The sequence below is a fragment of the Apostichopus japonicus genome, chromosome 9, assembly GCF_037975245.1.
Source record: "Apostichopus japonicus isolate 1M-3 chromosome 9, ASM3797524v1, whole genome shotgun sequence".
Classification (NCBI taxonomy): Eukaryota; Metazoa; Echinodermata; class Holothuroidea; order Aspidochirotida; family Stichopodidae; genus Apostichopus; species Apostichopus japonicus.
Genome location: NC_092569.1, coordinates 36,675,154 through 36,690,696, shown reverse-complemented (window position 1 = coordinate 36,690,696; position 15,543 = coordinate 36,675,154). Strand labels below are relative to the sequence as shown.

The window sequence follows — 15,543 nt, the reverse complement described above, 5'->3', positions numbered from 1 at the left end:
AGCTCATTGAAAAAGCTGTTGCCACACAGTTGAAACAGCACATATCTCTGCACAATCTCGACGAGCCGTACCAGTCTGCATATAAGACACATAACAGTACTGAGACAGCACTCTTGAGGGTTAAAGATGATGTACTTAAGGCGATGGACAAGTCTCATGTTGTTTTTCTGGTGTTATTGGACTTGTCCGCCGCCTTTGACACTGTAGACCATGATGTACTGCTTAAGAGAATGAATACAAAGTTGGGAATATCAGGGATTGCCCTCCAATGGTTCAAATCCTACCTGTCTGATAGACAAAGCCGTGTTTCCATTGGCAACAACTACTCTGATCCTGTTGATTTAGAGTATGGACTGCCACAAGGCTCTATCCTTGGCCCCTTAAAGTTTGTAATCTACACACTCCCTCTCGGTAAAATCATTCGTCGTCATGCCTTAGACTTTCATCTCTATGCAGATGACACACAGTTGTACTGTTCTTTTGACCCAAAAATACCAGGTGCACGGCAGCATGCTATTGAGAGGCTTCAACTGTGTATTGCTGAAATCCAAGAGTGGATGTCTTGCAACAAGTTAAAATTAAATGAGAGCAAAACAGAGTTCATTGTGCTTGGATCACCCTATTTTCTTCAGAAACTGCCACCTGTGTTACTGAAAATCGGTGATGCACATATTGAACCAACACAGTCGGTTCGGAACTTGGGCATAATTTTTGATGCAAATATGACTATGACTAAACAAATATCTAGCCTCTGTCAATCAATACATTTCCAGTTAAGAAACATCCGGAGAATAAAGAGATATCTTGATAAAGAAACTCTCCATCATGTCGTCAGGGCTTTAGTCATCTCTCGTCTCGACTATGGAAATCTTCTTCTTTTTGGTGCTACGGAACATGAATTGGACAGAGTTCAGAGATTGCAGAACAATGCTGCCCGGTTGGTATGCTCCATATCCAAGAGAGATCACATTACTCCAACACTTAAAGAACTCCACTGGCTGCCAATAAGGGAAAGGATTCAGTTTAAACTCTGTCTTTATGTCTTTAAATCCATGAACAATACTGCACCTGTTTATTTATCCAATCTACTGTCACCTTATACTCCCCAAAGAACTCTCCGCTCTACTCATGACATAACCCGCTTGAATGTTCCTAGAACGAACAAGGTCTTGGGTCAGAAATCGTTCAGTGTAGCCGGCCCACAGTCATGGAACAATCTCCCTCGTACTATCAGAGAAACTGACAATATTTCTCAATTTCGTAGTAATCTTAAGACTCACCTATTTCCATGCTAAGTTGTGTCTGTGTCACAAGCGCTATGATCTAGATGGAATAGCGCTATATAAATATTAATTGTTGTTGTTGTTGTTGTTGTTGTAAATAATCACTAACTACAGTATTCTATGCTATTAGAGCATTGAATAATCACTAACTACTGTATTCTATGCTATTAGAGCATTGAATAATCACTAACTACAGTATTCTATGCTATTAGAGCATTGGATAATCACTGACTACAGTATTCTATGCTAACAGCATTGGATAATCACTAACTACAGTATTCTATGCTATTAGAGCATTAAATAATCACTAACTACAGTATTCTATGCTATTAGAGCATTGAATAATCACTAACTACTGTATTCTATGCTATTAGAGCATTGAATAATCACTAACTATGGTGTTCTATGCTATTAGAGCTGTTCTTCAAGGATCAGGTGTGCTTCATCGATATTTGACAGATTTAATTAATTCAATCATTAATTCTCCAGGCTAATTATTGCATTGAATTATTCAAATTCTTCACTTCCAACTGTATTAGCATATCGCTGGGTGATTGACTGGTTGTTGCTACTGTAGGTGATTTATTGAGCTGGAAACAGTTTTAGCAGATGCAAATTGAACTGTCATCCTCCCATTAAATGTGGTAGAGATCGCTAGTAATGGAGGAATACAGTAAGTCCAAACTGCTGACAAGTTGTGCAAGAGAGAATATTTAAACAGACTAGTTTTTTTGTACTTATCAAAGGTTAGCTTAATCCTGATATTTTGGTTGTGTTAACTCTGTTGTGCTGTTAAAAATCTTTTGATTTATTCCAAATTCCAAAATAAGAGTCAAGTTTTCTATTTCATATCAAGCTGAAATTAGAATGCTTGTGGTCTTCCAAAATGTTGTCTTTGAATTCATGTCATTGGCCACACTAAGAGTGTGTTGTTGTACGAATATGTGCGGGAGAGTTAATTTCCTTATTTATTAAAAAACAATTGAAATAAAAATAAAATAACACTGTTGGCAAAGTGCTAAATCCACTAGAGAGCATGTGTAAGAGAATGTGTTATAAAGTAAGTTGGCCTGACGTTTCGATCCTAGCAGGATCTTCTTCAAAGGCTGAATGACAAGTAACAGTAACAGAAGGGACAAAAACACGCACAGAATACAGACAGGTTAATGAGCAATTGGGCGATTGTTTCAATACAAAAAACAAAGAAATAAAGAAAACGATATCCATTACAGGCATTGTGATGTAATTGAGTCTTGTCACATGACCAGACAGAATATTCTTAGATTGTAAGTAACGTACTATAGATACAAGTGACATACAGGATAACTTCATCATTGTCAGATCAGGTAATTGCAAAAGAATGATATTAGAGTTTATCCATTGTGTTTGTCTGTGACATTTGAAAGTGACAAGTAAAGATGTTGTACTAGCCTACTAGGAGGAAGAACATAAATTTGCAAGGTGTCCTTCTTTAACAACTTGTGTCAACTAAGTTTAAGCCTCTAATCAGAGCAAAATTTGAAGAGGCAGTGACTGGATATGTTGGTCTTGAAGATGGTGGTGAGACGAGGTGAGATATGAGATTAAACTGTTTAGAAATAGTGTTGTATAATTGTCTACCTATTCAACCATCATTGTGGAATATTACTCTCTTCTCACTTTGCATATATTCCAAATACTGCAGACTACAGTTTGTCTGGAGTAGTTATAGTTACAGACTGTACAGTAGAAGAATTCAAATAGGATTTTAGTTGGTCTCTTAAGACAACTAGACTTTGTCATGAATCAAGATTTTATACTTTGCTAAATTCATTGATTCAGTTTGATTCAACAATTTGACTGTTAACCATGTAATCCCAAATCAAACAAAATCAAAACCAGAAATGTTAAGACTGCTGTTTGATTATTCAAATAGTACCAAACTTCTTAATAGAAAGATAATGAACTGCATGTTTATGAGACTTAAGCTTTGAATTATATTTAAAATGTATGAAAATCAGCTCCAAAAGCAAGTATATAATGAATGAAGAAGTTCCTAAATGTTGCCAACATTGTCATCCAAAAAGTTCAGTAATAAACCTTCTTTGAATTTGTGTTGTTATTTTTCATTAATTGAAATGGAAATATCAGCTTGATATGAATCTAATTTGGGTAAAGAATGGCAAAACATTGACCAAACACTGTTACAAGATGACACAATAATACTGTATATTGTACTGTTACTAATATTGTTCGATCCCCTTGTGCTTCTCAGTTAAACAATATTGTATCTTTGCTAGACTGAGACTTTTTCTACATCACTTCCATGTATCCTCTGTATAGACAATCCCTGCTTCTCATTCCATCAACCTACGTGTGCAGTCTACAAATTTGTGGATTTCTCCATCATGGATGCCGCAGGTCTCCCTGCTTCAGTTTGTTGAGGAAATTTGCATGGATGACATAGAATCCCTTGTCGCCGAATGCACAAAGTATATCGGCATATCAACAATTGATGGCTCGGAATTCCTTCCGTCAAGTCTTTGGAAATTTGCAAAGATCTGAAGAAGCAGCTGTCCATTAGCATCTTCCTCCTCCATCTCACGAAGCAAGAGAGGAGGGAGATTCAGAGGACATCATCAATTCTTGCGTGAGATTCAACCTCTCAGAATGATATCTGGAGCGTCGTCGTCGTCGTGTGTTATCATGTGTACTTGGAGATAAACTGTTGCTTATATACGATGCCAGTGAATTATGAAACATGCTGTCTCTTGTTTAGATTTCAGAGTGGTTTGTAAGACATAGTTTAGGGTCTAATATATATATATGAGCAAAATCTCTCACATCAGTGACATCACTCCTTATTAGTATTTGAGAAGAAAATTGCTGATTTTACACAGACGCACTGAGGGCAGTGCTGTTAATGTATTTATTGTACAGTAATACAGATCATAGAGTGTCAGTTGCATGAAGTAACATCAGATTATTAAGAAAATGGTAAACGCAAGAAAAGAAAAGTAAAATGTTTGGTCTCTACACTTCAAATCTGTTATATTCTGACTGGCTACCTTCAGTTGTAATAATTTGTTTTGTACTTTTAATAATTTACAATCTACGTACATACTAATAGTCATACAGTGATGGTTGCACATGATGTGCTATTCAGTGCAAAGGGATTATATACAACTTACTGTAGATTGCTGCATTTATTAAAATGGCCTCAAAGTTTCAAATATTGGAACACAATTTTGAACAGTTTTTAATGGATTTCGTATTCATACTTTTGTGTACTAATGTAGTGTGTACTGATATAGTGTGTACTGATATATAGTGTGTACTGATATATAGTGTGTACTGATATATAGTGTGTACTGATATATAGTGTATACTGACATATTGTGTATATATACTGTGTACTGATATATATTGTGTATTGATATCTAGTGTGTACTGATAAAAACATAGTTTGTACTCGTAATGAAATGTCTGCATGAAAGATAGGACATACTGAGTATACAAATACTGACATTTGCAGTAATGATAACATGTGCAGCCAGTAGTACACAAATCAGATCAAGTATCCAGCTCCTTTGTGACTATATACAACATACAACTACTTTAAGGAAAGAACACTTGCTTGCTTACTCTCTATCCTGTGAAAATATCTTGAAGGTGTCAATAATGTTCACAGTTGAGCCAGAAGGCAGAAAATTATGAGGTAGAGTAAAGCTCACCGGTCGGTAGAAACGTGAAATTTAATTAGAGGTGAATATAAGATCTATTGTAGTGAGAACTAAATCAAAACAGAGACCAAACAAAATTAAAGGTCATTCAATCAACTACGACAAGATTTATATATTAGGTTTCAGGACTGATTGGCTGAACGGAAATATATTGAACTAGAAGAACCTAAAAGGTGTTAATCTTCTGGGTTTGAAATGGTGGAAGGTGTCCACTTTATAACAGTGAGAACATTATAATATCAGCATCTTGGTCAAAAATGGGCTTCAAATTAAATCTATACTCCTGCCTATTCTTTGTGAATTGAGTTAATTGTATCAGTAGTTCCTTGGTCGTACTTAGAACTAGGTTTGTGGATCTGTGTTAATCTGTTGTCATTAGAGCTACTGTAGGTTATTATTGAAATATTTCAAATATATATACATTGACTATTAATACTGTACTTGCATGCATACTATAGTACATCATTGCAATTTTAAACTGTCATCGTTAAGTGTTTCACGTAAGTTGTTATGTCAATCTGTCTCTTTCACTTTTGCCTTTCTCTGTCTGTATTTAATTTAGTCTGCCCCTTAAAGAGACTCAGTTAGTATCAAAACATCAAGCCATGTAACTTTAGGATCAAACATCAGGCATAACTTTAGGATCAAAACATCAGGCCTTCTAACTTTAGGATCAAAACATCCGGCCTTATAACTTTAGGATCAAAAGATCAAGCCTTATAACTTAAGGATCAAAACATCAGGCATAACTTTAGGATCAAAACATCAGGCCTTCTAACTTTAGGATCAAAACATCAGGCCGCCTAACTTTAGGATCAAAACATCAGGCCTTCTAACTTTCTGTTACTTCATTAATAATATAACACAGCTGAAAGTAAATAGTTTGTCAATCTGTATATTTCACTTTTGCATTTCTCTGTCTGTATTCAATTAAGTCTGCCTCTGAGAAAGATCCAATAAGGATCAAAACATCAGGCCTTCAAACTTTAGGATCAAAACATCAGGCCTAATTCTAACCTATTACTTCATTTATAATATAAAACAGCTGAAAATGAATATTAAAGTAAATATTACCCTTTATTAAAGGACACTTTGTTTTCCATATGCAATGGTCTTGCACCTGTGCTTTAGAAGCAACATGGCAGCCACATAATGAATTACTGTACCCTATAAAAGAATAGAATGTAAACCAGTACTGACATTGTGGCATTACAATAAACCTACACAGTACTGTATGTACTATAGCATACTTACAATACAGCTTCTATATCCTTATATCTCCTATAATATATACACTCATTGCCATTAAAAAATATATTCACCTGACCCTCCCAAGCTACTTAGCCTAATGGATTTTCATTTGTCAAGAAAATTAAAATAATATTTGAAAGGATTATTAAAATATAAAGGTAATTAAGCAGTGCCTAGACGTCTGGAAAAAACTCCATTAATGCCGTGTTTGCTTAGTATAGTGCTGCCACTAAACGTAGGCTGTGCTTCAGTTGGGAGACTTAACTGATAGGAAAGAAAGAATATTAACTATGTTCTATAAATCAGTAAATGTTACTTATACAGTAGCCTTTGTGATGTTTTCATATGAATGTGCAATATTTACCCATCACTCCAACTATGGATAAAAATTTATGCCTGGCTGCTATTTGATTTTCAAGTGCTCTATTTAGTATAGTTTCCATGGTAACGGTTGCAATTATGAATTTGCGCTTATGGATATTTTTGAGGATCTTGTTCTTCATCGTCCATATACTATTCACACCCCTGAGCTGAAGGAGGCAGCTAAGGGAAGTGAAATGGATGAAAAAAGAGATATTGATATATTCCAAATATAAGGCTAGGCCCCTCAAGAAGGACATTTTAGTAAGCTCTGCATTTGATGTCACAAATATCACGTTATAAGGAGAGTAGGAAATCATCCTGTACGCCTTTAACTGTGTCAATTGAGCATGTTGACGTAGAGTTTTGTATTTCTATTCGGAATGATTTCATTCCAAGAAAAACTTTACATATTGAGGTGCCTGGGTTGATGAATTCGATGCTCTAGCTACATACTGTATTTGCATTAGACTTCTGCTAACATAAGACAAATTATCAAAGATTCTGCAGTTATTTATTCTACTGAAATTGCTCTCAGTAGCTAGTCATGCTTGTTGCATTGTTTGGAGATCCGGGGAGGGGTACAGTAGGAGATGGCCCCTAATACATTTTCCATGTGATGTTTTGCACATGGGCATAGTATGGCAACAGGCAGCAATTTCAACACCACTGAATAAACATTGGTCTGACTCCTTCTTCACCCTCCTGCTCTCCCGCTCCCCCTGCTCTACACCTCTACTCTACCCCTCTGCTCTATCCCTCTGCTTTACCCCTCTGCTCTACTCTACCGCTCTACCCCTCTGCTCTGTCTCTCTGCTCTATCCCTCTGCTCTACCCCTGTGCTCTGTCCCTCTGCTCTACCCCTGTGCTCTACCTCTCTGCTCTATCCCTCTGCTCTACCCCTGTGCTCTACCCCTGCACTCTATCTCACTGCTCTATCCCTCTGCTCTATCCCTCTACTCTATCCCTCTACTCTACCCCTCTGCTCTACCCCTCTGCTCTGCACCTCTGCTCTACCCCTGTGCTCTACCCCCTGTGCTCTACCCCTGTGCTCTATCTCGCTGCTCTACTCCTGTGCTCTATCCCTCTGTGCTATCCCTCTACTCTATCCCTCTACTCTATCCCTCTACTCTACCCTCTGCTCTACACCTCTGCTCTGCACCTCTGCTCTACACCTCTGCTCTACCACTCCCCCTGCTCTACCCCTTTGCTCTACCCCTGTGCTCTATCCCTCTCTCATCTGAAACCTGGACAGTGATTTTTCCATTACCTATTGATTTTTTACATGTCTTGTTAACAGTATACTTTCTGCATGTATGCAGTATCATGATGGCCTCAACTTTATAACACACATCATAAATTACTGAAACTCTTTGTTATAAACATTGTGCCGGATTATAATTGCAGTTTTAGATTTCATATTTAATTGTCTAACAAACATTTTGTATCTGTTTCAGTTGCCAGGATATTCATCCGCGGATAAATTATATTTTAGGGAAAACTCTTTTCCAGATAACTTCTCAGTCGTGACCTACTTTATTGGTTTAATAAAATCCATTATTTATAAATTAAAGTAAGAAAATGTTCGTTTGTATTCATAAATGGCACTGGGTTTCAAGGATGAATTCCAACACAATTTGTCCTTGAATTGTGTTAGTTGTTTAGTTAAAGGGAGACCTCAGGCAGAATTGTACTGTAGTCTTGATATGTCACTGATGTCCAAGAAAAATAGAACTGGTTATATATTCCAGTTTACAAGATATTCAGCTTAAAATGTGATCAATATTTGGAATGCTCCTGTAAGGCTTAATTGGTGACGGAAACCAGGGTCTGTAGGTCTAAATTTTAATGTTAATCCATTGTTTAATCATTTCTAGTAACTCAACTTTAGAAACCTAGGTAGAAGAGATCGAGGGAATGAACACTCCAATGAAATTATCCCTTTTTTTGTACCAAAACATTAAATGGACACATGTGCAGGCAAGCATTTTGACCTCTATATTATTTATATTAAAAAAAGTGTAACCTGCACAGTGAACAATATTTGCTGGCCTTTACAGTACAAGGCAAACAACTAAGGACTGGGGGGGGGGGACTTGGGAGGGGAATGAGGGGGACTCGGGGGGAATGAGGGGGGAATTAGTGACATGTCCTGAGAAGGGTTCTCACTGCTGTGGGAACGTTGACAGAGACACAAAGCCATTATGTAATGGTGTTAGTCATGGTGGAATACATAGCCTAGCCTACACATTATGTAATGGTGTTAGTCATGGTGGAATGCATAGCCTAGCCTACACATTATGTAATGGTTCAATACATAGCCTAGCATATAACCTAATGTACAGCTATGAACTGAGATGTCACATGCATCTGATTCATGTTATCATCTCAACAATAACAATAACAAAGAATGGATAACATGTTTTAGTTCCAATTTTCATTTGCTCGTTCTCTAAGATTAGGCCAATATATTAGGGGCAGAGTACATCATGATGATTGTGTGATTATTTACTACACAATAGTTCCACAAACAGTGAAAGAATTAGGGATCAGTTAAACAAGACTTGAACATGTGAATAGCAGACCACCATTAGATGGCATTTTACACCATTTGTCCTTTAAGTACCATATGCATTGTAGACATGTTATTTGAGGCCATAAATAGTTTATTTTACCCAATTGAGATTTGCATGTCATCCAAGGTACTGACCTCTAATACCCTTTGTGTTAGATGTTGGCCAGTCACTTTTATTGATGAGCCTCAGATATTTAAAGGGTTGTTTCTCGATCAAAACATTACAACATGGACTAATGGCAGTGTAATTTAACGATGTAGAATATATCCAAATTAATTAATCCTGTAAATATACTTAATCCTGTAAAGCTGATAGCTACCCTAGGCCAATTAAGGATTGCATGATGTGCTTCAGAATTAAAATAGTCACTTGAAACTTATACATGGCATTTATATTGAAATGTAACATGGACTGCATTAATTGTCTAATTAGTCTACAAAATGAAAGTTCATTTATTATTAAGTATGAGAGCATGTAACATACATTTGTGTACATGGCATTATAATTTCATTGACCCTTAGCTTTCATTGCATCAGTTATTAACTCCATGTTCCCTGTACAGTGTAATAACAAACATGACTTTAAAATTTACCTATAGTTTTCAGTTCTAACTCAGCATGTGTCTATTATAAACATCTAGGAAAACAGATTGAATCATGATTTAGTAGGCTTTGACCCTTTCCCAGAAACAAGTAATAAACCCACATAGTCAGATACCAAGCTGATACCATATAATTTACAATTTCCATGGGAGAGATTTTCCAAACAATTAACAAGTTGTGTACTGTACAGTTTTTGTGTGTTTACAGGTAGTAAATTAATGACCACATTATGTATAGCAGTCAAAAAGAAATTGTTTCTCACAAATAATGAAAATAATATAATTCTGTGTACAGGAACTGCTACCTGTGAGTGTGCATGGATTGATATGGCTATTTATTATGTTTGTAACAGTTTTCTATTTGATACCTGTAGTGGATAAATAAATTTAATATGTTTGTAGCAGTTTTCTATTATTTTTTTCCTACCTTCTTGCATCACCCAAGATATCTACACTGTACACACTATGTAGAGATACTGCATTATACAGTTCATATCTTGATGGGTGTCTTAATCTGCTTCCCTATCTTACAATCTAAAATTTATGAAAAGATATAATTAAAGGTTTCAGTTCTGTGTTAATCAAATATGCAAAAGTTTCTATTTAACATTAATTAGTCATGCATTTATGAATGTTTAATGGCGGTCTCTTGTGTACTAATAACAGGGACACAGCAGTCGCTGATCCTTTAAACATTTCCTAGCTTTGTTATAAATTATTCTCCACATGGCTCCTGTCTGTCTGCAATCTCCTCTAGAATTTTAAGGGAAAGGTGATTTGTGAGATCTTTTTGGAAGATCTAGAGATTCAATAATTGCACATTTGCAATTCATGAGAACAGGTCATTTTTCATGGTTTTTCATAATTGTTGCGTGTGACACTACTGTTCTATTGACATGAGCAACATAGAAGTAATCTCTGTATGCAGGAATATAATTACAAAACTATAAAGCACTTTACATATTAAAAGAATATCTCAAACCTATTACACCGACTAGAGATAAAAGATTTTTGAAAACAAAATACATAAAAGTAATGAACTAGTGATGTATGTAAATTAAGGGAATTAATATAAACAAGGTAAAGACAGATAGAAACAAGATTCAGTCATTTAAATACTTGATAAAAAGATTGGGATATTTAATCTATTAATCAAAAGTGGAAAAAAGATGATACAAAGATAAATCTGCACTCTGCACAGGTGTTTGTGCAGCATCGGGGTCTATACTGCACCTTATCTTTAGAAAATTTGGTTTTGGACCGATTTACCCTGAAGATTTAAAATGCATCGCACTAGGAAACCAGGCACTTATATCCTCAAAGGACTGGTTGTTACGCCAATCACATTATCAGCTAAAATATGCTACATTTGAATGAAAAGCACTTGGAAAACAGGCAGTTATATACTCAAAGGACTGGTGGTTACACTAACCACATAATCAGCTAAAATATGCTAGATTTGAATGCATAGAACTAGGAAAACAGGCAGTTACAAAGGACTGGTTGTGACACCAATCACATAACCAGCTAAAAATATATATGCTAGAATGGTCATACCCTCTCCTTGCAGGGTACTGTACATGTTCCATAGTCCATCATAGTTAAGTATATTCAGATCTATTTCATATGTTTTAGCTTGTTGCACTGTAGATGCCTAGAGTGTAGTCTCTAGTCTGGGCAACTTTGTGTCCAGAATTGCCCAAACTATTTATGGATTTTAATTATGGTCAAATCCTTTGAGATGTAATCGCTGTGTTTGGGAGATTGTGATTCACTCATGTCTGGGATAAGAAGCAGTGTTTGAAAGAGTTCAGCTCGGCTTACACTGCAGAATTGAGAAAAAGTCTATAATTCCTTACTGTACATTAACATATTTATCTGCCCCCCCCCCTAGAAATTGTCAGAAAATTGATTTGCTTGTCTCCCTTGAAAAGCCTACCTACCTCCCCTCCCCTCCCCCCTCCCACTCTCCCTCCCCTCCCTGTGTTTAGTTGTAATTGACAACCTTTAAAGACCTATCAGTGAATTTGTCATAATCCAATGCTTTTAAATTCTTGCAGCTCTCTAAAGAATATCATGAGAGATTGACTATATGTGTTAAGATTAATTCATCACACACCCACGTATCGATTTGTATGCTTGTGTTGCAGAATTCACTCAATCCAGTATTCTTTCGTTGTAATCTCGTTTTCCTTTCTTCATTTCCGCAGGGAGTCAGAATTTTGATGTGATCCGGTTTGCCACTTATCGGACCAGCTGTAAGCTGCGTTTCATCCAGAAGAGATGCAGTTGTAAGTTTTCCAGGCTGTGGAAATTTTAAGAATATATAACAGTTTACTCTAAAGCAAGCAACGAGACCCAAAGGTCAGATTAGCTTCTTAGGCATCTTTCATTATGTTTTTGAAATTTCTTATTCTTTTTGGAGAAGATCACAAAATATGAAAGTGTCTTGAATTACCCCAGGGAGGAGGAGGATGAAACAAATTGGTTAAGTTATTAGAGGTTTATAATTGAAGAGAACCAAACATCTTTTGTTAATATATAGTGATGTACAGTAATATGAGAGCTATCTACTTGAGGGATAGTGCCCCCCCCCCCCTCCCAACCCCACTTCTCCTCCAGCCAATAAGAGCAATACCAGGAATGTAACCCATACTGTACATGTTCCACTTTTCATGTATCTGAAAGGAAACTCATACTGTACATAATAGTGTCTCTGCTTCAGTGTTTACAACTGAAATCTGCCCTGGACTAATTCAACCAAATCATTCAGTTCATCAGAAGTGATAAGTGAATTTTTTTTTATTGACTGAGGCAGCAAATGTATTTCCAAACCTTGCACTGGACATTTGCTTTCTAAGAATGCCTAATAGGGATTACCTTGTTTCCTATGGTTTTATGATTCCTCTCTTGATGCTATTTTGTATTAATTGAAGTTTAAATTAGAGGAACAGGGGGAAGGGGGATTGGAGGGGATAATTTCTGCATGTATTTGAAGAAGTTATTCAAGACTTAAGTAGAAATTTTCTTTTTCTTTTCAGTGAATTTAGTGGATATTTGGAACATGATTGAGGCATTTCGAGAAAATGGTCTGAATACATTGAGTTTGTCCGATGAACTGAATCTGTCAAAGGTGGAAACCATTCTGTCAAGTATCTTTTATCAACTCAACAAACGGCTCCCGTGCACACATCAGATAAACATCGATCAGGCCCTAGTAGCAACCTCAAACTTCCTGCAGATTGCATACGACAACGAGTAAGACATTTTAATTACCACCCAATTGTGAGCTTATGAATATGCATATTTGAATATGCATATGAATGTAATGAATATGCAATGAATTGAATATGCAATGATGCAATAATACTCAATATCAGTTGAATATGCAATGAATATGCGTAGTTGATGGTAGAATCTTTTTACTCTTGGGGATGGGAATTTATGGAGGTCAATGTATATATCTCTATGGGCACAGATTTACTCTAGGGATGTAAAAAATAATACAAATGTGTCTACAGCTGTAATGTGTGGGATGGAGATATGCTTCATTATATTACCATACAGCAAAAATAATAAACCTTTACATTGAATGGTGACCTTTTCTACATGAGGTGTCCAGGTTAAGAGAGACAACAACAAACTGATATTCAGCTGTTTGCACAAATGTTAAATGTGAGATTTTTGCCTGATTTTCTTAGTGTTTTTATTTCTATTTTCTGATTATAACAGACAGTCTGTTAAGGGGTTTGATTTATGTTGGCGTGTACCATATGGTTTGCCATTTACACTATTTCACTGCCTTCCTCATTTTAGTTCTTGGCAGCGTTAATTTCCTAAAGGAGATCAAAGTCTCTGCAGTAGTATACTACTCTGTACAAGAGGATCTTGACAGTGAACTGACGTCTCAAGTTGTTCTCATGAGTTATTTGTTAGTTTCTCGTTAGTTTCTCGTTAGTTTCTCTTCTGTTTGGTGTAGAAAACGATGGGTCACAAGTATTTCAAGGGTGTTTGGTTGTGAAAGTAGTAATTAATCAATATTATTCTGTTCTTTTATGATGATGTTTTCAATTTTTTTTTAATTTTCCCTTCCAGTGGAATCAGCAACAAAGTGACTGTGCTTGCACTCAAGGTGGCATTATCTACAATGTGCTCTGGAAAACTCAACGATAAACTTAGATGTAAGTCACCCCGCAAATTGTTTGCTTGGACTAAACCAATCATCTGCTTAATTTAAGATAGAGTACACCTGGCCTAAATCCCATGCGACTCTGTCACAAGTAATGGAAGATATTTGCTCTCTCTCTCTCTATCCCTCTCTGTGGGATGTACTCTTTGATAAGATAAGAAACATTTTGTAGGATTTGAAATAGTAGCTGGATGAAAGATTCTCCATCATTTCTGACAGAGATGGATGTGCCTCTACAAAGGGCTTCTTCCTGTTGTGGTGTTTGACGGCTCTCAGCCAATGATAAAGCATTTCTTAATGTTCCCAGACAGTTGTGGTGTCTTCATAGAAAGTGATTCTCATCCCCACACAAAATATCAGGAGTACGTCAGAATACAGATCTGTAGTTACTTTAACATGATATGATATTTCCTAGTGCCCTGTACACGATCTTTTATTCATTCTGTGTGTGGTTGCTTCTTTAAATGCCAAACCTGTGAATTACCAGGAAAACACAACACTGTTTAACCCAAATTTATCATGGAAAGTGCAAATTAATCAAGTACAGTATTAATGGATCAAAAATGATATTTAGTCCATTCAGTAATGTCAGCAACATTGTTTAGAGATGGTATTTTTGTGTAAGTTACTACATGACTAGGACACAGCATTTATATTCACAATTAAAAGCCAGTAGCATTCAGTTAACAAGTTTAAAATGATTAACAAACTTACAAAAGCCACCCAGATAGCTCCCTGTTATTCTTTATCTTTAGTTAAATAAGTGTCCATATTGAAATGTACTTCAATGATAGCAATGAATAATACATAAGAATGAAAGTAACATCTGTCCTGAACAGTTTTCACTTTTGGAAATTTGTTAAGTGTCCTGTAAATAGTAACAGTTTAGTGTTCTGTAGATATTTACAGTTTAGTGTATGTAGGTATAGTTATAGTTATAGTTTACACCAGGTAGAATATGCTCCATCTTACGTATATGGTACCATCCTTAGTGCAGCTACCTTTCTCCACTAATGAAGGATACATAACATTTACTTCTGGCTTACCTGTCTACTCACAACGACAAACTAAATACAATACTTATACAAACAATGGGCCTGGTTTAATGTTTGTCTTTACCGCCCAGTTCTGCACTACTTGACCATATAGTACAGCTCCTATTCTAAGCCACATGAATACTGTTACAATATATGCAATCATAAACAGTGAATACAAGGCCTGGTTTAATGTTTGTCTTTACCGCCCAGTTCTGCACTGCTTGACCATATAGTACAGTCCTATTCTAAGCCACATACATACAGTTACAATTTATGCAATAATAAACAGTGAATACAAGGCCTGGTTTAATGTTTGTCTTCACAACCCAGTTCTGCACTGCTTGACCATATGGTCAATTCCATGATAAGGTCAACATCAAACCAAAAAATTTAAAATCATTGTACATTAAAATTGTATAAGTTTCCAATAAATAGAATACTTGTAGTTACTAAAAATAATTTTTTTCACCCCCAAAACATCATTTGTTTGATTATGGGGTCGGTTATAACAAATGGTTCCCGTT

At 36.1% G+C, this 15,543-nt stretch overlaps 1 protein-coding gene across 8 annotated transcripts in view; it reads left to right on the top strand.

Moving 5' to 3' along the window:
* LOC139973069 (dystrobrevin beta-like) overlaps positions 1–15,543 on the top strand; it is an 85,435-nt gene that overhangs the window by 43,728 nt on the left and 26,164 nt on the right. For all 8 annotated transcript variants that reach the window (XM_071979443.1, XM_071979439.1, XM_071979440.1 and 5 more), the window contains 3 exons: positions 12,004–12,084; positions 12,835–13,051; positions 13,889–13,974. In XM_071979443.1, the coding sequence (XP_071835544.1) occupies positions 12,004–12,084; positions 12,835–13,051; positions 13,889–13,974 (384 nt within the window). The remainder of the gene's footprint in view (positions 1–12,003; positions 12,085–12,834; positions 13,052–13,888; positions 13,975–15,543) is intronic.